At 38.2% G+C, this 24107-nt stretch overlaps 1 protein-coding gene and 1 long non-coding RNA gene across 2 annotated transcripts; both read left to right on the forward strand.

Annotated features, from left to right (window-relative positions):
- Window positions 1-2175: 2175 nt before the first annotated feature.
- LOC145139220 (uncharacterized) lies at window positions 2176-17192 on the forward strand. Its single transcript, XM_079073126.1, has 6 exons — window positions 2176-2311; window positions 2530-2703; window positions 14706-15959; window positions 16064-16171; window positions 16287-16686; window positions 16790-17192. Exons 1-6 carry the CDS (start codon window positions 2176-2178, stop codon window positions 17190-17192), a joined length of 2475 nt encoding a protein of 824 aa, XP_078929252.1.
- Window positions 17193-17434: 242 nt separating this feature from the next.
- On the forward strand, window positions 17435-18924 carry LOC145141387 (uncharacterized). The gene is made up of 2 exons (XR_013722627.1): window positions 17435-18204; window positions 18408-18924. It is a non-coding gene; the product is annotated as an uncharacterized LOC145141387 (long non-coding RNA).
- The last annotated feature ends 5183 nt before the right edge of the window (window positions 18925-24107 follow it).

Here is a 24107-nt window from a genome sequence, read left to right on the forward strand (position 1 = left end):
TGATGTCTTTGTGATTCTTGCATGTGTTTGTATTTGTATGCTTTCCGGACTACGGTCCGATGTCGGGGCGGTTCCCTAGGAGTGTTTGTATGCTTTCCGGATCTCGGTCCGATGTCGGGCGGGGCCCGAGGAATGTTTATATGTTTATGATTAGGTGATTATGCTTATGTTTATGTGTATTAGTAGATATGCTCATACGTATGCCGAGCTTTGTTCGATGCCGGGCGGGTCCCGATGCCGGATGCGGTCCGTGCAGGGCCCGATGTAGCAGGGCGGGGCCCACGATATGTTGTTATGTGATTATGTGATATGTGTATGGTGTGTGGTAGTTTAGGGAGCTAATTAAGCTTCGTACTTACGGTTTTCAGTTTTGATTTCAAGTACTTCTGGTAGCAAGGGGAAGAGCTCGGGATGACTGCATGGCACACATCGTTTATGTTTAGCCTGAGATGTTTTACTCTGATTTATTTGACATGTAATTGATATGAATATACTGTTTTGATAGTTGAGATATTATGGTTCATGTTTTGATAAATGAATTTTAGTAATTATGGTTTAATTAATGATTTAAAAATGAAATTTTTGGCCGTATTTTTGGGATGTTACAAGTTGGTATCAGAGCCTTGGTTTGAGGGATTCGGGCACACTCTCGGGTCTGTCTGAACTCAAACTGAGGACTTGGTATGAAAATTTTCAAAAGAAAATCATTTTTATAAAAAGGATTATAAAAAGAGAAAAAGAGAAAAGGGTGCGGTGCATGCAATCAGCCGAGCTCAAGTAAGTACTCTCAAATTACCCATACAAGTTTGTTATGGTATGATATGATTATGAGAAATGCATGCTAGATTAGGGTTAAGGATCTAGGAAGGATGCCTTATATGCCTGTTATATGTGTATGAGCTTTATGAACTGCATGCTAGTACTAATCAGTCAGTGACATGATGGCCTGATTAGGATATGCTTGGTTTAGTTTACTCAATGCTCGAATGTTGCTTGCGTTGTTCTTTTAGGAGTTCTAGTTATCTATAACTAACTAGTAAACGAATATGTTGAGGTACATATTACGAGGACTAAATAATTTCAGAAGGTTAGGTTTAGCTCTATTTCGCAGCTCTCGTTTGAGTCTAACCGTTGTAGGGTAGGACCTCTCATTCGAAGAATTATTTGGTCTTAGTGATATGTAATGATATTTTCGAGCTAGTTAGGGGGAGATAACAGGGACTAATTGTGCAGCTGATGGCGGAAAGTAGGTCGGAGATTACCCTAGGGCAATCCTAGGATGAGATTAGCGCGTGAAGAAGTAGTAGTAGAAGGGACTTGGTGAAGTCAAGGCAGTTCTTGAGGAAAGTATGGATAGATGTGGAAGGTAGTATGGGCCCATACAACTGAAAGCAGAGGATCCGTACTCGAACCAAGGAAGGCTGAGATGAATCCAAGGAACTTGTAGTGTGTGTGATCCCTCGATGTATGATGAGTATTATGATGTTGTTATGGTGTATTTTCAGTATGGTGACGCTACGCACTAGACCAGTTGGTAGTTCAGGCGTTGGTGAGGGATCAGGCTCGGGCTCTGGAGCCGGGAAACTAGATGAGCAGCTGAGAGAGTTCATTTCATCTAAGGTCACGTGCAGTATCATTGACCAGACTCTTGTGATCTTCGGCACGATCAAGGAGGGCATCTTGGACCTTTTGGATGAGAGACTGAGTGCATTCCGCACCGAGGTGGCGGCCATGATGGGGTCGTGCACGCTGACGTTCAGGGAGTTCAGAGCTTGTGGAGCTCCCGACTATCATGGGGCTTGGGACCCCATTGCTAGCAGCAGGTGGTTGGCAGATGTCGCCAACGCCTTTCACACCAGCAGATGTCCCGAGGAGGACAAGGTCCGACTTGCTTCCTGCCTCCTGAAGGACAGGGCACGAGATTGGTGGGAGGAGGTTGGGAGAGCTATTGGAGATGATGTCGCTATTGATGCGATGACTTGGAGTGATTTCTCGATCAGGTTTAGGACCGAGTTTGCACCTGTGATTGAGGTGCAACATCTTGCGAGGGAGTTCCAGGACCTCCAGCAGACTGTGGAGACGGTGGCCGAGATCACCGCTATGTTCAGGGAGAGGGCCCTTTTTGTTTTGCAGTATGTGGCGGACGTGGAGATGAAAAAGGCCCGATACCATGAGATGCTGAGGAGTGACATACGGAAGTTTGTGAGTCGATCCAGCCGCAAGAAGCTGGAGGATATGATTGCCAGAGCTTGGGAAAGGGATCTGGATTTGGAGATGGAGAGGAAGAGGAAACCAGATGGGGTTCACACAGGTAGTTCGGGCAAAAAGCCCAAAGTATGAGATCACAGGTCGAGGAGCCAGCAAGGTCGCAACCAGTGTGCCAAGTGCGGCAAGATGCACGAGGGGGCGTGCAGGGCGAGGAGTTCGGGCTGCTTCAAGTGCGGCCGGACTGGTCATATGAGCAGGGATTGTACTGCTACCACCACCACCACAACAGTTTCAGATCTAATTTGCTTTTAGTGCAATCAGAGGGGCCACCCCAGTATCCGAGTTTAGCAGCAGCAGGGCAGGTGGCGGCGCCCGCTCCTACTACGTTGAGGATTATAGATGGCTGTCATGGCCGGGCTGAGGCGGCTATGGCGAGGAGCAGGGCTTTTCAGCTTACTGCTGAGGAGGCACGTGCTGCTCCCGATGTTGTGACGGGTATGTATTCTCTCCTCATCTCTTTATTTGTATTGATTGTCGCTTATGTTTACGTGTTTTATTATAAGATCGTTCTTAGTGAACGGTATATCAGCTCTGGTATTGTTCGATTCGGGGGCTACCTGATCTTTTGTATCGCTTGCACTTAGCAAGCAATTTTTTGGAGCTCCATGGGAGCTAGATTGTCCACTAGATGTAGATATAACATATGATAGAACCGTGCGGGTTGCGAGGGTTCATCGAGAATGTACACTGCAGTTATTTGATGAGCAGTTTTATGTGGATTTAGTCCCCATTCCCCTGCGAGGGAATAATGTTATAGTGGTTATGGACTGGTTGAGCCCCAATGGGGTAGTGATCGACTGTGAGCAACAAATTATGCGGGTTCGGACTCCTAGTGGGGGAGGGTTAGTGATTCAGGGCGAGAGGCCGCAGTGTGGACCGACTTTGTGTTCGGCAGCGAGGGCGAGGCGCTACCTTCAGCAGGGTTATGCAGGTTATGTCGCCTATGTTATGGATACCCGGGATAAGGGTAAGGCAACTGTGCATGATGTATCGGTCGTACGAGAGTACCTGGATGTGTTCCCAGAGGATTTTCCTGGGGTTCCTCCGGAGAGGCAAGTAGAGTTCAGAATTGACCTAGTTCCTGGTGCGGCTCCGATAGCCAAGGCACCGTATCAGTTGGCTCCTCCCGAGATGCAGGAGTTGTCTACACAGCTGCAGGAGCATTTGTACAAAGGATTTATCAGGCCGAGTAGTTCGCCATGGGGAGCCCCGGTCCTGTTTATGAAGAAGAAGGACGGGTCACATCGGATGTGTATAGATTACCGGGAGTTGAACAAGGTAACGGTGAAGAACCGTTATCCTCTCCCGAGGATTGATGATTTGTTTGACCAACTTCAGGGTGCATCTTGGTTCTCCAAGATCGATCTGCGATCAGGTTATCACCAGATGCGATTCAGGGACGACGATGTACAGAAGACAGCTTTTCGGACTCGCTATGGTCACTATGAGTTCGTGGTGATGCCGTTTGGGCTCACCAATGCTCCAGCCGCGTTCATGGATCGCATGAACCATGTGTGCAGACCGATGTTGGACCGGTCTGTGATGGTATTCATAGATGATATATTGGTTTATTCCAAGACTCAGGAGCAGCATGAGGAGCACCTGAGAGAAGTGTTGGAGACACTGAGGAAGGAGAGACTTTTCGCAAAGTTCTCCAAGTGTGAGTTCTGGTTGCATGAGGTGTAGTTTTTGGGGCACCTTGTCAACCAGAAGGGTATTCTGGTCGATCCGGACAAGATAGAGGCAGTGATGCAATGGGAGGTTCCGAGGTCTCCATCTGAGATTCAGAGTTTTCTTGGTCTGGTGGGTTATTATCGGAGATTTATCCAAGATTTCTCCAAGATTGTTGTCCCACTGACCCGACTGACCAAGAAGTCAGTGACATTCCGCTGGGGGCCTGAGCAGCAGGCAGCCTTCGAGACTCTTAGACATCGGTTGTGTGAGGCACCAATTCTGACCTTGCGGGAGGGCGTCGATGACTTCGTGGTTTACTGTGACGCTTCGATCACGGGTATGGGTGCAGTGCTGATGCAGCGAGGTCACGTGATAGCATACGCTTCGAGACAGTTGAAGCCTCACGAGGCGAATTACCCAATGCCTGATTTGGAGCTCGGGGCGGTGGTTTTCGCCCTCAAGATTTGGCGTCACTACCTCTATGGGGTCCATTGTACCATTTACAAGGACCACAAGAGTTTGAGGTACCTCATGGATTAGCCGAATCTGAACATGAGGCAGCGCCGTTGGTTAGATGTGGTGAAGGACTATGACTGTGAGATCCTCTACCACCCAGGGAAGGCTAACGTGGTGGCCGATGCGCTCAGCTGTAAGGCGGTTGTAGCACCGATAAGAGACATATGTCTGAGGATGACAGTGGTTACTCCGTTGCTGGATCGAATCCGAGATGCGCAGGTTGAGGGTATGATATGGACATATTTAGTCATATAATTTATATATTATCTTAATACTTTATGTTGATTTTATCTCATTTAATGAACAAAAGGTGCTTAATTAGTTTATAATTTCATTTTTCAGCAACAATGACATGCCTGGATGGAAAAGGAAGCGGATTTAGCAATTTGAAGCTTGGATCTTGGATTTTGAAGAAAGAAGGATGTTGTTGGACAACTTGAACCCTCATCAGTGTTTTGGCCATATCTCATGAACCGTAAATCCGATTGACGAGATTCAAAATGTTCTGAAAACTAGATACAATTTCGGACGACTTTCGTGTTTTGAAAAAATGTTGATTCCAAGCGAACTCGAAGAGTTGGCCATCAACTCGACGAGTTGGTAAGAAGTTTCACGATTCTTGACGTTGACTTGCTGTACACGCGATCTAAATGAAAAAACTTGACGAGTTTTTCCCAAAAACTCGTCGAGTTGGCTCTATTTTCAGAATCTATATATAGGATCGCTTTCATTTGAAGCCCTATCTAGTTTTGGAAGCTTTGGACGATTTTTGGAGGCCAGAAGGGTTCTTAGAGTTGTGTTTTTCGAGAATTCAACATAGAAGTCAATTTTGAAGAGATAAAAGGCAAACAAACATTACTTTTATCTTAATCTGTTGTGTGAACCATGTTTGAATCATTAGATTTCAATTTTAGGATGCTATTTGCTGTATTTATGAACTAAAAGCTTCATACTTCTGTTTAGACTAGATGATCTTATGAATATGGTTTGATTGATTGGCTTGGATTGATTTGATTTGGTTATTTATCTTGTTAAGCTTGTTAAAGATCCTTATGTGTTAATGATAATTATTTTCTTTTAATAATCAAGTTTATTGAGTTGTATGAACATCTTCTTAATTGCTTGAATCATATAGTTTTGTGAAAACAAGATTGTATGCCTAGTATTAGTGAGCATGAACCTAGGGTTAACTAGAAAATAAGTAAGTTGATGTGTGAGGATATGTGATGAACAACCACATATGAGTTGATTGAATTGACAAATTTAGTTAACTAATATTACAAGTCTTACTTGATTTGAACTGAACACTAGGAAACTTGTTAGTTTAATCACTTGATCTCTGTTTGAATTTACTTATTTGCTGAGGATTAGTAACAGTGAACATGAACCAAATCACATTAGAAATCGGTAGCCATTGATATATTAATCCATTGCACTTGCCACGAAATCAACCATAAGAATAAGTGAATCAAATCTGAACAGAAGTCTCTTTATCTTATTGAATCTAGTTTTCTTTTGTTCCCTTAGTTGTTAATTGTCTTTTGTTTGAGTGTTATTTGATTACTAATTTTCTAGTCTTGCAAAACTAGAGAACACCCCATTTCTATTACTTGTTTTATTTAGATAATATCAGCATTTATTTTAACTGTTTACCATTCCATGTGTTCGATACCCTACTTACCTGAACTAAACTGTTAATCGATAGGTACACTGCCTTTCGTGTGTTTGTCTTTGTGTTTAAGTTAGTAGGATTAAAACTAGTACAATCACATGTATCAGGGTATGAAGGAAGATCGTCGGAAGTGTGAACGGATCGTGGGCCAGGTGGCCTCATTTGATTATGATAACCGGGGGTTGTTGACCCTACATCGCAGAGTCTGGGTTCCTTATTGGGTGGAGTGCGCCAGGTTCTTATGGAGGAGGCGCACAAGTCGAGATTCTCCATTCACCCCGGGGAGACGAAGATGTATCGGGATCTTTGCCCTGATTATTGGTGGCCCTGCATGAAGCAGGACATTGCATGGTATGTGGAGCGGTGCTTGACCTGCAGGAAGGTCAAGGCCAAACACCAGAGGCCTCACGACAAGATGCATCCGTTGGATATTCCTATGTGGAAATGGGAAGATATCACTATGGATTTCATCATGAAGCTTCCCAAGACCGCACATGGAGTAGATTTGATTTGGTTCATCGTGGATCGGTTGACCAAGAGTGCTCATTTCATCCCGATCCAGGAGAGCATATCGGATGAGAAGCTAGATGAGATTTATGTACGCGAGGTGGTGGCATGTCATGGAGTGCCAGTGTCGGTTAAGTCAGACCGAGACGTACGATTTACTTCCAGATTTTGGAAGCGGTTCCACAAAGAGATGGGTACTCATCTTCACTTCAGCACCGCTTTCCACCCTCAGACGGATAGGTAGAGTGAGAGGACGATTCAGACTCTCGAGGACATGCTACGCGCATGTGTATTGGATTTTGGTGGCAGTTGGGATACGTATCTTCCGTTAGCGGAATTTTCATATAACAACAGTTACCACGCCAACATAGACCGACCTCCCTTCGAGATGATCTATGGGAGGATGTGTAGAACCCCTATCTGTTGGGGTGAGGTCGGTCAGAGGGTCATGGGGAGTACTGTCACACCCCCAAACCGGAACGGCGGAAACATTCGGGGGCAGAGGACGTCATGTTTAGTATCACAACACATGCATCATAGTAATCAAAGTAACAAACAACCATTGCATTAATATGAAAGTGTTTACAAAGTATGTGGTTCACATAAGATTGACTCCAGAAGTAAATAACAAAACAAGACATGAAGCTATTATACTTCATCTTCTGAATCCCAGTGCGCGTACTTGTCTACTAGTTTCCTGAGAATACAAGTTCTTTTGAAAGAGTAGATCAGCATTTAAGCTGGTGAGTTCATAAGTATTTAAGTGATAAAAAGTAAGTTGTAAGTTCTTTTAGAAAAGTTCGCCTGTTCCTCCAGAAAATCCCATATTTTCTGATATGATGAATGGAAGTAAAAATGACTCTACAATTCCTTCTATGAGTACTAAATGGATACAAGTTATAAACAATTTAGAATAAACAGACAATCGATTGTGTGAATCTGCCCTAAGCCCACAACCAAACAAGGAACAAGGAATAAAGCGGAAGTCACACATCCCATTGTTTGTTAGATCTTCACTGTATATAACCTTGGTGTATTCATTTGGTACTTACGGAGTTAACTGTAATAGTTCTTTATATTTGATGAAAACATTCTTTAAGAAAATCATATATTTCCTTTAGTAAAAATAATAACCACAATAGTTCATTCTATAATCACTTAGTTTATACAAGCTATATATAATCTAATGTCGAACGTACAGTTAAATGGGTGAATCTGCCCTAAGCCCACAACCAAACAAGGAACAGGAAGTAAGGCGGAAAGCACACATCCAACTGTCTATCGGATATTAATTATATATAACCATGATGTATAAACTAAGGTATTATAGAATTAACCACTAAAGGTCCTTTAAGTTATACTGGTTTAATAAAATGAATTAAACCCTTTTACTGATAAGTTTCTAGTTTAGCCTACTAAATGTTCTATCTGAAAAGTATGTTTTTGTACTAGAAAACGGTATGTTGAATTTGTATCCTATGACCTGACCCATACCTGGTACTCCTTATGATTACTTGGTGTATATAGAATATATATATATATATATATATATATATATATATAGCTAAGATCGAGTAGATAGTAGACTGGGTGAATCTGCTCTAAGCCCACAACCAAACAAGGAACATGAAATGAAGCGGAAAGCACACATTCTACTGTCTACCGGACCCGATTAATATATATCCCTGATGTATCTACCGAGGGATCATAAAGTTAGCATTATAGGGACCCTTCTAACTAAATGTACTAAGACTCGACTGTTCTGTTTTTCTTTTGTAATGATGTAAGTTCTCCCAAGTTTAAGACTACCTTTACTAGAGAATAGTTTACATTACTTTTTATGTGAGAAGATCACTATATGAATGTAATGGGAAAATGAAAGTGTACATTAGTGATGTATAAAGTAACTACTGACCACTAACTACCTTAAAACCAGTTTGTTAATTAAGGTTAAAATGTGATGTGGTTATAACCATACTGATTTGACACGTGTTTAACACGACGACCTACTGGCGCCGAAAATGATGTGACATTTGTTACCCGTAGACTTGCAAGTCCCACTGTAGCTAGCAGCAAGGTGAGGGATGTCAATCACGTATAGATCTATACACAAACGCATGCTCTCCCTCCAGGAGACTCTGGTTACAAAACGCGACACAACAAGTATATTGCTATGTCGTGAAGTAGTGGTTTCACATTATTGTTATCTTGTTCTTGTTATCGTATGTTCCTTTCTGTTCTTGTTATTGTATATTCCTCCCTGTTCTTGTTATTGTATGTTCTGAACCCCTAAACTATACCTATTATAGTTAACTAGTATGTTTGTTTTGAACTGTCTCTGATTTGTAGAAAAGACTCGATTATCTACTGAGTTATGATTGTACTTTAAAAACAGAGTTTTATAAACAACAAAGTAACATAACTTTAAAAGAGTTTTTGAAATGATTTGATCACTTATAAAAGCATAATAAAATCCTTTAATGTGATGGTTATCACAGATGAATATTTACACAATTAACATTGTGTTCAACTTGTATCCCCCCCTAAAAGCATTTAAAACATTTAAAAGATTGATTATAGGGGTATAAACTCACCTTATGTGGGCGATTCAATTGAAGATTCGCGTAAGGACGAGAAGTTCCACGAATGAATTCCCGAGACACAAACGAGTCCTAAATGACATATAATGGCATATATAGGCATGTAATTAGTGTTTAAAACAACTAACATGCAAGGAAACAGCCTTAGGGACTAGGAAACACTCGTAATGAAGTGTTACAATCACATGTGATTGTATGAAAGGGAGTTTACGGCCACACAATGATGTGTTCACAGCCAAGGGAAGTTTAGGCCCACAAGAAGTGTTTACGGCCGTAAACACCTTAAGATGATGCATTTTGGATCTTGATTCATGCTTATAGGGTGTTTGTCTTATGAGGATACAAGAGCTTCTAATGGATAACAAGATGATAGAAGAGATACTCACACTTTGGATGACTTTAGGGTGTTTACGGCCCAAGAACAAGTGGGTGTTCTTAGTGTTCTTGGTGAAAAGATGAAGATTTGAAGATTGTGAAGGAAAAGTGATGAATTCAAGGATGTGATTCATAGGATTCATATGATCAAGAAGATTAACTAGTAAAATGGAGGAATTACTTACGTTTTTGTAGAGAAATGATGGATTCCCTTGATGATACTTGAGAGAGTTTTGAGTGTTCTTGATTGAAAGAGGTGAGAAATGAAGAACAAATGAAGGAAATCTATACTTATCATGAGAATTCACGGCCACCAAGAGTTTACGGTCGTAAACTTTAGTTTGCGGCTGTAAACTCCTTGTGATGGAGTTTCCGGCTCTTTTGCAACCCAATGAACTTAAGCTGACACACCCCTACACACAATCCTTAAGTGTACTAGGCTTAGAACACTCAAAGAGACCCTTAACAATGCAAAAAGATAGTAGAAACAAGTCTGACATTTGATTGGATTGATTGGCTTTACCGGATATAAATTTTCGAGTTTTCACAAGTACCCAAGTGGTACTCAAGACGACGGAGAAGATCCAGCAGGTCCGGAGTAGGCTCCAGACTGCTCAGAGTCGGCAGACGAGCTACGCCGACAAGCGTCGTTCAGACCTAGAGTTTCAGGAGGAAGATATGGTCCTCCTGAAGGTGTCCCCTTGGAAGGGTGTCATCTGGTTCAGGAAGCGTGGAAAGCTGGACCCCGGGTACATCGATCCTTTCAGGGTTATAGCCCGGGTGGGCAAGGTGGCGTATCCATTGGATCTTCCAGCAGAGCTTAGCCAGATCCACAACACGTTTCATGTTTCCCCTCTGCGGAAGTGCTTAGTGGATCACTCCGCGATTGTGCCTTTAGAGGATATTCAGGTTGATGACAGCCTGAACTACATCAAGAGACCAGTAGCCATTCTCGATAGGAAGACTAAGGAGCTGAGGAACAAGAGGGTAGAGTTGGTGAAGGTGAAGTGGAAGCACCGCAAGGGGTCAGAATGGACTTGGGAACCAGAGGAGGAGATGAAGGAGCATTACCCAGAGTTATTTGAGGCAGCAGACTTCGAGGACGAAGTCTGAAACAAGTGGGGTAGAATTGTAACGCCTGGTTCCTGGTACGCATTTAAATTATAATTTATTCATTTTTGTAGAGCAACTCGACGAGCTGGGAGCCCCAAACTTGTCGAGTAGAGATCAGAAGAGACGCGAGTTTTAAGTAACCTACTCGATGAGTTGAGAGCCCTCAACTCGACGAGTAGGCTGGCAGGGGTGAAACCCTAATTTTGGGGTTTTGCACCCTATTTAAGCATCTTAATCCTCACATGCTGGCCTCATTTCCAGCGTCCAAGTCCCAAACCCTAAATCACCAAACCCTAATGCTTTATATGAGCTTGTGAGATATTTTTGAGTGAATCTTGTGTGTTTGAAGCTTGTGAAGGAAGGAGAAGCTTGGGGATTCAAGAAGAAGCTAGTAGATCCAGAGACACCATTTTATTCTCATCATTTTTTGGAAAGCAATTCTCAAACTTGCTTACTAAATTCTTAGATCTCCTTATTATCATTTTATGGGATTTTTGGTCCAAATAGCATGACCTTTGGGAAATGGACGTCCCAAGTGAGTATACCATCAGATCTGGAACCATGGAGGGCTTTCATGGCATAAAGGTGCAAACTTTATGGCCATTAAAGCTCTATGCAAGCTATAGGATGTCATTTTGGCCTTTTAAGCTCCAAAGGCCATGCATGGAGGGAAAGGTGGAAGCTTTACGTGTTCATGTAGTGTCTAGGGTCCAGATCTCAGTTTGTATGCTTTAGCTTGGAGTATTGATGGCTTGTGGACCAAGATCTAGGTCCTAAAGAGTTAGGGTTTGAGATAAACCCATTAAGTAAGGGTATTAACGGGTAAAGTTGGAAACTTTACCCTTAAAAAGACATTTTCAGTATTTATGTGAAGCATGAAGCTCAGATCTGAAGATTAGGGGCTTAATCCATTGAGATGAAGCAACAGACTGAAGAACTCAACGAGTTCATAGAGGAACTCAATGAGTTGAGTCGATTTGTCCCGATTCTGTAAAGGGTAGAAGTTGACGAGTCTGAGGAGGGACTCGACGAGTTGACTCGTTTTATCACGACTACGAGTATCAAGGGAACTCGGCGAGTCAGGGGGATGACTCGACGAGTCGAGTCAACTCGGACTGTTGACTTTGACTTTGACTAGACGTTGACTTTGACCTTGACCTTGACTTTGACCAAGGTTAACCCGTGAAGGGGTCTTGACAAAGGAATGGTATATAAGGGGTTGTTTTTGTATAGGGCGTGAGTAGAGCCGGCTGCAGGAGCAAAGACGTTCAGTTATTTCACCCGACATTTGAGGTGAGTTTTCTCCTGTAGGAACGGGTCGAAGGCACCAATGTCGGCCCGTTTATGTATGTTAGTATGTTCCGGACTAAGGTCCGATGCCGGGCGGGGCCCGATGTTGGTTTATATGTTTTCCGGGTTACGATCCGATGCCGGGGCGGTACCCGATGAATGTTTGTATGCTTGATGTCTTTGTGATTCTTGCATGTGTTTGTATTTGTATGCTTTCCGGACTACGGTCCGATGTCGGGGCCATTCCCGAGGAATGTTTGTATGCTTTCCGGACCTCGGTCTAATGTCGGGCGGGGACGAGGAATGTTTATATGTATATGATTAGGTGATTATGCTTATGTTTATGTGTATTAGTAGATATGCTCATACGTATGTCAAGCTTTGCTCGATGTCGGGCGGGGCCCGATGTAGCACAGCGGGGCCCACAATATGTTTTTATGTGATTATGTGAGATGTGTATGGTGTGGTAGTTTGGGGAGCTCACTAAGCTTCGTGCTTACGGTTTTCAGTTTTGGTTTAAGGTACTTTTGGTAGCAAGGGGAAGAGCTCGGGATGATTGCATGGCACACACCGTTTATGTTTAGCCTGGGATGTTTTACTCTGATTTATTTGACATGTGATTGATATGGATACATTGTTTTAATACTTGAGATATTATGGTTCATGTTTTGATAAATGATTTTTAGTAATTCTGGTTTAATTAATGATTTAAAAATGAAAATTTTGGACCATATTTTTGGGATGCTACAAAGAATCAAAGAAATCTCCTTAAACCCTCCTTAGAGTATTAGAGTGAGTAAGCCTAGTCTTGATTCAACGATAATCTTTTTATTAACATGTGCGGACACATGTGGTGTAATTGTTATACATATAGTAATTATATCATATTATAAATGTAAACCTTTTAAATTTATAATCTTGTCTTTTTAATTTAATTCCTATGTTTAATAAAGTTCAAGATAAATATTCAAATTTTAACTCAAGTTTAAATAGTATTCAAATTTAATTAATTAAATATTCAAATTTAAATTCCAGTTAAATAATATTTCAAATTAATTACAAAATTCGAATATTCAGATTTAAACAATTAAACTAATCTTTCAAATGAAAGTCTTGTCCTTAGATTTTTTAAATCAGTCAAAATCCCAAAATCTGAAAAATACGCCAACCGCGCTACGGCCAACAGGTGGTCACGTCGTGGCTGCGATTAACAGGTTTCTTTATTTTTGATTTTTACAAAGTTTATGCAAAAAACTAAAATATATTGGCTCTGATACCATTGTTAGGTTTCTTTAGCATCAAATAGACTATCTAAGGTTGCAAAAACAATCAAAGGATTTACCTAAGTGTACATGCACCTTTGAATCTAGGTTTTACTAGTTTTAACAACATACTTTGAAAAATTACTAATCACTTGATTGTTTGATTATGATCTTGTGACTGCAAGTTTGTCGCTATGGATGAAGGATCCAATATAACACCCCACTAATGAAGTCATACCCACAACACCAAAAGTAAAATTAATTAATTTAGGGTTTATGCAAAATTCACTAACCTTAGGAGAGGGCTTATGAATTTTGTATACTATGAGAGAGGGAGATATGTGGAATATTTCTAGGAGAATCACCAGGACCAGGGTTTAACCCCTAGCAGCCTATTTATAGGCAGGAGATAGAATCCTTAAAGGATTCAAACTTTAGGATTAATCATTATCTTATTTAAACCTGCCATATCCATATCCAATGAGCCTTCAAAACCACCCCTACAAGCTCTCCAGGAGCTTCTGGAATATTCTAATTAATCCCTTGGATCAATTAATATTCAAACTCTTTAATTAATTAAAAACTTTTAATTAATTACCAAAATAATTTCTAATTAATTTATTAATTCCTTAATAAATTAACAACTTATTTATCTTCATTTCCTTATGATATTTGGATCATGAGGCGAACCCAAAGGACCCTGCCATTATTAGAAATATTACCAAAACAGTTAATGATCTTGAACATTATTTCCAACAATTACTATACATGTACGACAAACATACAACTTGTGTCCTCACATGTTTAATTAAAACATTGTCGTCGAACTATGAGTAGGCTTACCATATCTGATGCTTTAAGAGAGGTTTAAGGGAGTCTCTATGATTCCTAATGAGGTCCACTTTTAAAAGTCATTTGGCTTACCACCCTCACTGCCCCTTTTCATTTTGAAAGTGGAGTTACTGAATGGGTTTGATTGGATGCTCTTCAATGGCGAAGCTAATTAAATGCAAGAGTGGGCCATGGCCCACCCTAATAATTTGAGGATATATATATATATATATATATATATATATATATATATATATATATATATATATATATTATAATATAATTTTTTTTAGTGAATACAAGTTTTGGACTACAGTGGCCCACCCACAGTCTGCAAAAGTATGTTTAGTTTTTTTTTTCATTGAGCAGCAAATTCATTTAACATCAGGGAAACGCTTTTTGCCGGCATCTCAATTAATTAAGCATTGATTTTACATTTTTTATCGTATATTCGTGTGTATTTTATAAATTAGATTGTTAATTGTTGCTATGAAGTAGTTATATGAATAATTGTATTATGTGTTATTGTATTACATATAAGTTTGCTTTGTATACAAATATAAGATTATGTTTGTAATTGAATTTTTCTGTGATTAGTGAATTTCGTTGAACAATGGGAACAAAGCAAAAAAAGATTGGATTTATTTTTCACGCGTAATGTTTTACCAAGAGGCGAAGAGAAAAACACGTCATCATCATCATTACCGGTTGGGAAACCTCAATCACCTCCAGAAGATCATAACCCTTTACCATCTTCAACAGCTAAAAACCTTGCACCATCTTCAACGGTTGAGAATCCTACCTTTTGTTCTATTGAACATGATCCTGGCCTACGTCTACCTATATGGAAATATGCAGCCAATATGAAGGATGAAATCAGACGAGCATACTTAAGATCGGGGCCACATCAACCTGTGTTGCCTAAATATCCTCCATCTGGGTCAAAAAGTCATCGACGACGTTTCCAGTCTAAATGGTATTCCGAATTTCCTTGGCTTGAGTATTCTAAAACTAAAGATAGAGCATATTGTTTTTATTGCTATATTTTTCTTGAAGAATCAAATACCCATAATGGTCATGATGCATTTACAACCAATGGTTTTAAAAACTGGAACAAAGTTAAAGGGAAACATTGTTCATTTAAGAAACACATTGGAGATATACCAAACTCTCAACATTACAATGTTGTGCGATTTTGTGATACTTTGATGAATCAATCGGTACATATTGATAAAGTGATGCAAAAACAGTCTGCTGATCAAATTGAAAAGAATAGGCTAAGGGTGAAAACATCAATAGATGTTGTTCGTTTTCTTTCATTTCAGGGGATTTCTTTCAGAGGGCATGATGAGAAAATTGATTCAAAAAATCGTGGCAACTTCATTGAGTTAATCAAGCACACAACTTCTTACAATGAAGAGGTTGCAGGTGTCGTTTTAGAAAATGCACCCGACAACGCGAAATACACTTCACCTGAGGTTCAAAAAGAAATTTTACATGTTTTTGCTGAGAAAGTACGAAAAAAGATAGTTGAAGATATTTGTGATTCTAAATACTGCATAATCGTGGATGAGGCTAGTGATGAAAGTGAGAAAGAACAAATGGCCATTGTTCTTAGATATGTTGACAAGAAAGGTTACATACAAGAACGATTTTTTGATCTTGTCCATGTCAAAGATACATCATCTTCCACTTTGTATTCTTCTATATGTGAAACTCTTACTTCTTATGAGCTTGTTGTTGAGAATCTTCGTGGACAGGGGTATGATGGAGCTAGCAATATGCTTGGTGAATGGAAGGGATTACAAGCATTATTCCTTAAAGATTATCCATGTGCTTATTATATACATTGTATGGCTCATCGGTTACAACTTGCGTTGGTTGCAGCAGCTAGAGAAGTAATCTATGTACATGGGATTTTTTCCAAAATTTATCTTTCATTGTGAATGCCGTAGGTGCTTCTTGTAAACGACAAGATGAGCTACAAGCTGCTCAAGCTACTGAAATTGCAGAATTGTTAGAATCTGGTGAAATTAATACGGGTAAAGGGGCTAATCAAATTGGTACTTTAAAGCGTGTCGGAGACACTCGTTGGAGCTCACATTTTACTTCTATTAGTAGTCTTCTTCGGATGTATAATCCAACTTGTACGGTTTTGGAAAACATAAAAAAAAGCAGGCTCTAATTATAAAACAAAAGGTGATGCTAGTATCGCGTTAAAAAGAATGACATCTTTTGAATTTGTTTTCATTTTACATATGATGAAACAAATTTTGGGAATTACTGATACTCTTTGTCAAGCTTTACAACAAAAATCTCAAGACATCATAAGTGAAATCACAATGGTCTCCCACACAAAGAAACTGATTGAAACCCTTAGAGCTAATGAATGGGCAACTTTTCTTGATGATGTCGTTGAGTTTTGTAAGAAGCATGATATTGATATTCCTGAATTCAAAGATCCTTATTTTGAAGGGAGAAGCAACAGGAAGGGAGGTCATATTACTATTGAGCATCACTATCATTTTGATATATTTAATGAAACTATTGATTTTCAGTTACAAGAAATTGATACAAGGTTCAATGAAAGAGTTGTAGAGCTTTTAGAACTTAGTCTTGCTTTGAATCCAAAGGAGGGATATAAACGCTTCAATTCTGATTCTATTTGCAAACTTGCAAAGAAAATATTATTATCTTGATTTCACAGAACAGGAAATAGATGTTCTAAAATTTCAGTTGAAGCACTTTGAAGCTTATGTGAAGGACCATCCATTTTTGGGAAAGCTGTCATCTATTGTTGAAGTATGTCAAGGCTTGGTAGAGACAGGGAAAGCAAGTCATTACTATCTTGTTGACAGATTGATTCGGCTTGTGTTGACCCTTCCGGTGTATACTGCGACTACTGAGCGTGCATTTTCCGCCATGAAAATTGTAAAGAATAGACTGCGTAACAAGATGGATGATGATTTTATTGTTGATAGTCTAGTTCTTTACATAGAGAAAGATATCGCTAAGAAATTTAGTTTAGACTCTATTTTAGATGATTTTAATGATGTAAGAGAGCGTCGTGTGCAACTAAAATGAACAATTTACTTTAAAAATGCATACATTGTTACATTTTATTATCGTTTGAAGTATTTTGCTACTTGTTTATATTTTGTAAATTATTTGGCATACCCAAAAACAAAATCTTGGCTACCCCAATGCTCTTCAAGATTAAAAGTATTGACTAAAAGTAATAAAAATTTTTATGTTTTATGTTAAAACTATAAGTCGTGTGCTACCCATGAAAACGCATATTTCGTTTATATTTTGATGATGGAGCATATGTACCTAACTGAGACGTCATTGCGAGAATATAATTTGAAATGATGTGTGATGAGAATATTTCTTGTATTAAGAACAATTTTTATACTTTTTCTCGGTACATATCACTCTTATCTTTCTCTCTCTACATACCTCTCTCCTCTTTTTCCAACAAAAAAACTTTCCCGATACCATTTCTCTAATCACCAGAGCTGGTTTCTACCAGATCTGAAGCAAAAGGCATTGTTTCTCGATCTCGTTTCACTGGATTTGAAGAAGGCCACATATCTGAAGTAAGGGTTGGACCACTATCACCGGAGAGGAAGGCATCGCCGGAAGGGAGGATCGTTCACCTGAATCATGGTTGTGAATTGATTAATGAAATTGAAGGTGTATCCATGAGAGAAGCTTCAAGGAGATGTCTGGCGTCAAGAATATGATCGTTCACCTGAATCATGGAAAGAAATTGGACCACAAGTCTGCTTGTTATGAAGATCATGGACTCCACCACCAACCGTTCACAGCCACCAGCGACAATGACAGTCTATCGACCACAACTTCTCAAGTTCTCCTCCATCCAGTTCTATGGCTGCTCTTGGCTTCGTGTAAATCAAAAGGTTATTGATTCAGTACATTTAAGCATATAGACAATACAAGTTTGGCTTTAAAGGAACCTAGCAAGAAGATCGATGGTCGTATTACGGGAGCGTCGTCGGCTAGGAATGTTGTCCACCGTCTCCAAGCTCTACTCCGAGAATGTTGTCCACCACCGCAAAGCCCGACTTATATGGTGCGATTAGGTTTAAAAAACTCTTTAGGTGTGATTACGGTTCCCCCAACCTTCTCAAGCACTGAACCTTAGAAGGTTTAAATCGATGGATGCCGGATCTTAATAAGTCGTTTTGAACGCCCACTTACAGACTCGATTGGTGATTTGAGGCTTAATCGTTATTATTTTGGATTTTCCCTTGATTATTTTTCCCTTTTCTACAGTGGCATGAATTTCAATTTGAGGCACATAAGGGTTATTGAGCGATTCATAAGCATAAAGATGTTATTAAGCTTGTTGAGGAAGATGGCAATTTGGATTCTATTTTGGAGAATGCTTGACCCGATCTACCAACAAGAAGCCATTGATGGCTTGCTTCCCAAGAAGGGATTATACTAATGAATAATAGACTGAGAAGGCAGAAAATTGGAAGCAATTTCGATCGGAATTACCACTAAACAGGTATGAGTTTGATTTATTGATTTATAGCATGGGTTAACATTGAATTACGATATTGTTTTAGCGGGTTGAGTCCACCAATTTAAACCCTTAAATCTAATTTGTTTCATTTCTAGAACCTAATTATCTAGTTTTTGAATTTATGATATCTTATCCACTTCCCGAGCATAAAATGGTGTCTAGTCTTAGTGTAGCTGTTTGGCTATTTATTGACGGTTGTAGAATTCAACTTGGTTGTTTATTTATTTTTATTATAAATCGTCATATGATTGTTTTCAAGAACTACTCTTCACACTTTACGCATCTTGATATTTACTTTATTGTATTTGCAACTCATTATTTATCATTTATGTTCGATTGATGTTCATTAGTTTAACTTTTTTTTATATGCTTTAATTTTGATTTTAATTTTTGTTAGACCATCATTGTTTTAAGTTTTGATTGTTTAGGATTTTTTTAGTATCAAACAACATGTCTACTTATAGCTTGTTTTGGTTTAACAAAATTTTGTATCTACAAAATTAGTGGTTGCATTCTATCTATTTGATTAAATGTATGTAAAGGTTTTTCCTTATAACAGGATTTAATCACATGTGATTATATACATATAATCACATGTGATTATATATATATATATATATATATATATATATATATATATATACACTAGTAGTCGATCCGCGCAATGCGGCGACGGCGATTAGTTTCATTTCAAATAGTAGACTCTAGGCGACGATTGTTTTTCTTTTTGCATACGTGAAAATGTTTCGTTTCTATGACCAATGTTGTTTTTGCTTGAATGTATAAGTATGCTGCTTATTCGGGTTTAAATGAAAAACATTTTGTTGGGTCTGGTTATTTTCATTTATGTGAATAGTTTTGGGACAATAGTTAGATTCCTTTCAACGTGGTTCAAATTGTTCCTTTCAATCAACGACTGGACAATGTTATTTTTGGTTAAAAATATATGTACGTTGCTATTTCAGATAAAAAATAAACATGTGTTGCTCTTTTTGTAATATGTATATATAAAAAAAATTGTTTTATTGTAGGATAACATTAAAGTAAATTATTTTTTGTTAAAACTAAATATACAGTTTTAAATTCCATCAATTTAGATGCATGTCAAGTTTAAGTGCACATATACTATTTGTATTATTAGTTTCATTGTTTTGCATACATTATTGTTAGTTTTATCGATTTTCAACAATATATAGTTTTACTATTATCATCTATATTGTTTTTGTTATTAGTTCTATAAAAAATATCGATTCGAAAGATATATTAGAGTAAGAGTGTCTTTGACTTTTTTAATAATAACTTAGTGGTTTCTTTTTTACTTGATAAACTTTATGAATAAAAAGATAAACCTTATAAATATATTGTTATTTTCGTTTAAAATAAAAGTTATATTAGTTATGTTTTGATTCGAAACTTTTACGTTTTACCAATTTTTTTTAGATAATCTATTGGTATTTCTCAAACTATTCAACACTACTTCCAAACTAAACCTTTGTCAAAACTCAAACTTGAACCAAATATTTAATTCAAATTTTAAGGGACAAACAAAAAAAAAATTCCGATAAACAGCCAAAAATTATGATAAACACCCAACAGAAAGTCCACTCTTGAAATGCCCTTCTCCAGCATTCTCTTCTTGTTAGCATCAGATACCCTCATATTGTCTATAGTCACTGAAGTTGTGTCTATTGTCGAGGTCTTTTCCTGCCATTAGCAATACATGTAAAGAATGGATGCCTTAAAGTTTAAACATACATTGGAATATTTGGGAAGTATTATGATTCAGAAGGCGACCTTGCTGCTCTACCAGATACTTGTATGGTGACCTCCTGCAAACACAATCTTGAAAGTTTATAAATTAACTCCATGATTGTTGTAAACATTCTAGATTTATCGCCAATCTTGAAAGTTTAGGCTTTAAGCCGACAAAATGTTGTTTCTCTAATAATAACCTGCAAGAAAAAAAAACTAAATCAGAAAGAGAGAGGGTAAGTGGTGTGTTTTAACTAAGAAACATCAATGTTTTAACTAAGATATAAAATGCAATCCCTATAGCCATGTAAGGGTATTATTGTAAATTTGTAATTACCTTACCATTATTAGGAAATTAACTCCCTTATGCTATATTAAGGAACACCTTCACCTATACTGGCTACAACTCTAATTGCAGGTTTTAAGAGCAAGATTAAATGAAGCTGCAACATCGCATAAATTTATAAAATATTAATAATAGTTAATTACCATAATATTAAAAGAAAAGCTCAATAACCAGTAATTACATGGGATAGAACTAACCTTCTGAGCCAGCTCCTCATTGTTCTCCTAAATAAATGGAATATTTCATAATTCAAACCACCATAAGCTTCTCTTATAGTGGCATCATGGAGCAGCCATTATCAACTTCTTTTGGTGGTAACTGCACATATATCACCAGTAATCATCAGATTAAAAAAAGCATCAATTAAATTCAAGGTATGTTTTGAAAGTTATCCTGTTTCTTTTTCTTCTCATTATCAGCATCCTGTTGTAAAAGAAAGTATCATCTAGTTAGCCAACAATAAAGTAATGGAAATAAGAACATCAAAAGTAATTAGCAACGTTTATGATAAAAAGTGTATCAATCACTTGTAAGTTTGTTGATAAATCTGAATAGATTGAATTCATGAAACAAATTTTAGGAATCTTATGAAAAAAATTTACCTCATCCCAAGAGGAATTATCCATTCGAAGATCCAGGCCGAATATAAACTTCAATATCAGTAGGAATGTGTGTTAACCAATCAAGAATCTGAAATTTACACAAATTAAGTGAAAAAAGCATCAACTAAGATCTAAAAATAAGAAAAATATTAAATTTTAGTGATCCTCTGTCTTTTCCAGGGAGATAAAATCAAAATGTGTTGCTATTTTTGTTCATCCAAATTTGTTAGGATAAATCTCGTTCAGGCAGGTAACTACAAACATAAAAACACCAAAATGCTTATACAGATCAAAGATTTGGAAAAAAAAAAAGACTAAATCGGAAAAAGAGAGGGTAAATGGTGTGCTTTTTGTGTGTACATGTGGAGGAGTGATTTCCATAACAGGGGTAATCTTTCCCTCCTCGGCCTAATAAAACAACGGAATTTTTTGAGTTCGTGAAGGGCAAAATGGGAATATAAAAAAGATTAAGATTAGGATTTTTACCAACTTCTCGTATGTTTCCTTGATTGAAGCTTCAAATGATTCAAATGAAGTGGGGACAACTGCTCCGGCATCTTTGAGTGCTTCATTTTTAGCTTGTGCAGACTCCATTTCACCACCACTTTTGGCTCCCTTATTAATGAATGGGTAAGTGAAAAAGATTAAACATGATCAACAGAATCACAAAATTACCCTTCCAAATTAAAGAAAGGAAAAATAACAATGTAATGTACGTTGTCTATATTGGTGAAAGGTTGCTATTTCTTGCATAATTTAGCATTTAAGAAAGTAAGATAATAAACTTACTGCATGACCAAATTGAACTTCTGATTTGAAGGGACGTGCACAAGTTCCACTGACCCAAGCGCATACTGGTTTATTGATTTTTCCTGATTTAAGTGCTTCAACTAATGAATATTCATCTCTTCCATCGAGTTCCCCAAGCACAACAATCATTTTTATCTGAAAAATACATATAAAAATGTCAATAAATAAATAGAGAGATGAGAGATTTATAATTCCATATACCTGTGGAATGTTGTTGAATCTCAAAACATGATCAGAAAGGGTGGAACCGGGAAAAACATCTCATCCAATAGCAATGCCTTCATAGATGCCATTTGTCACACGCACGGTTATGTTATATAACTCGTTAGACATCCCACCCTGTAATTTAAATTTAAATTTCAATTTCAATTTTAACAATTATCTTATCTCTCACAATTACTAATACATGGTCAATTCAAGTCAAACATACTTACAGATTTTGAGACAAATCCAACAGATCCAGGCCTATACAGTTTGCATTGAATAATGTTATCAATTGTTCCAGCAGTGTCACCAATCTTGAAAGCTCCAGCTTGAATCCCACCAACAGTTGCAGGACCAATAACAACCTGCAAGAACAACCATCAGCAGTTAACTATGATTAAAGTTGTTAGGGGTATCATCGTAATTCCGTACCTTGTTGTTTGACCTTGCATAGATAGGAGATCAACTCCTTGGTGTCTGATTCAGGTTTTGTGGCCTCCTTTTACTGATGAATATAGTTATATATTAATGTCTTTATTATATTTATAAGTATTTAACACTTGAAATAAATGGTTATATTAATAAGAGAACCTGTTATGAAAAAACTCAGCCATTGATTTTGCTTCAATTGTGGCTGATGCTATAATCAGGCGCAACTCAGGCCTTCTGCGTTGTATCTAAGAAATTAAAAATAATAAATATATGAAAAAGAATTGATATGAGAGGCAGTCAAATGTCGAACAGATCTACGTGATGAAATAACCAAGAGGCAGTCAAATGTCGAACAGATCTACGATTGAGTGAAAAAGGGGATATGAGAAATTTTAGGTTTGATATTTGAGTGAAAAAGGGGATATGAGAAATTTTAGGTTTGATATTTGAACAATACTAAGAGAAAAATTTACCTGGAGACTGAAGAGAAACCAATCGAAATCGATTGCCAATCGTTCAAAAAGTCGATTGCAGGGGTGCACTTTGGATTTTGTCTTGAAGAAATCAGATGGAAATTTTATAAACAGATGAAGAAGAGTGATGATGAGGCTGGCCATGCTTCCTGCGTCGCTGATCTTCAATCGCCGGCCGTTCCACCTGCGTCGAGTGTAAGCGGCGCTGTCCAACCGTCCGCTCCTCCGGTCGTGACGCCCCCATCTCCAATCTCCGACTCAGCGCCCGTCATACCGGAGTCGTTTCCTCCCTTGACGTCGGAAAAACTTGGCGATGAAAGGGAGAGGGTGGTGTGTTGCTGGAAACGTGGCGGAACGATGAACGAGGTGGTGAGGGAGACTATTTAGGGTTAGAGGGAAGAAGAAAAAAGGAGAAACAGAGAGAAGCGGCAGTGGTTTTTAAATTTTGAAAATGAAATACATGAGGAAGAATAGAGTGATGCAGAAAAGAAGGACACGGTGGCTATCTGTGTGAGTTGATCCATGTAAGGCACCGTGTGTTTGGTAGGTCTTCCCAAGTCAAGCATTAGACATTTGTACACAAGGCTCTACATGTTGTCTTTTTAGACAATTTTTAAACTCTCCATTTTCATTGGTTAATAACATTTCACACGGATCACCATTCAGAAAATCCTCACCGTTCAATATATATCCGACCATCCAAAATGTATTTCCTTGTTTTTTAAGATAATAGGCTTTATTTGTTGTACCTTAGGCTTTAAAATTTGTACTTAAGACATTGATTATGTACTCTTTATAAGATGGTATATATATATATATATATAT

The sequence above is a fragment of the Lactuca virosa genome, chromosome 9 (assembly GCF_052849685.1).
Source record: "Lactuca virosa cultivar CGN04683 chromosome 9, Lactuca_virosa_CGN04683_v6, whole genome shotgun sequence".
NCBI classification, from domain to species: Eukaryota; Viridiplantae; Streptophyta; class Magnoliopsida; order Asterales; family Asteraceae; genus Lactuca; species Lactuca virosa.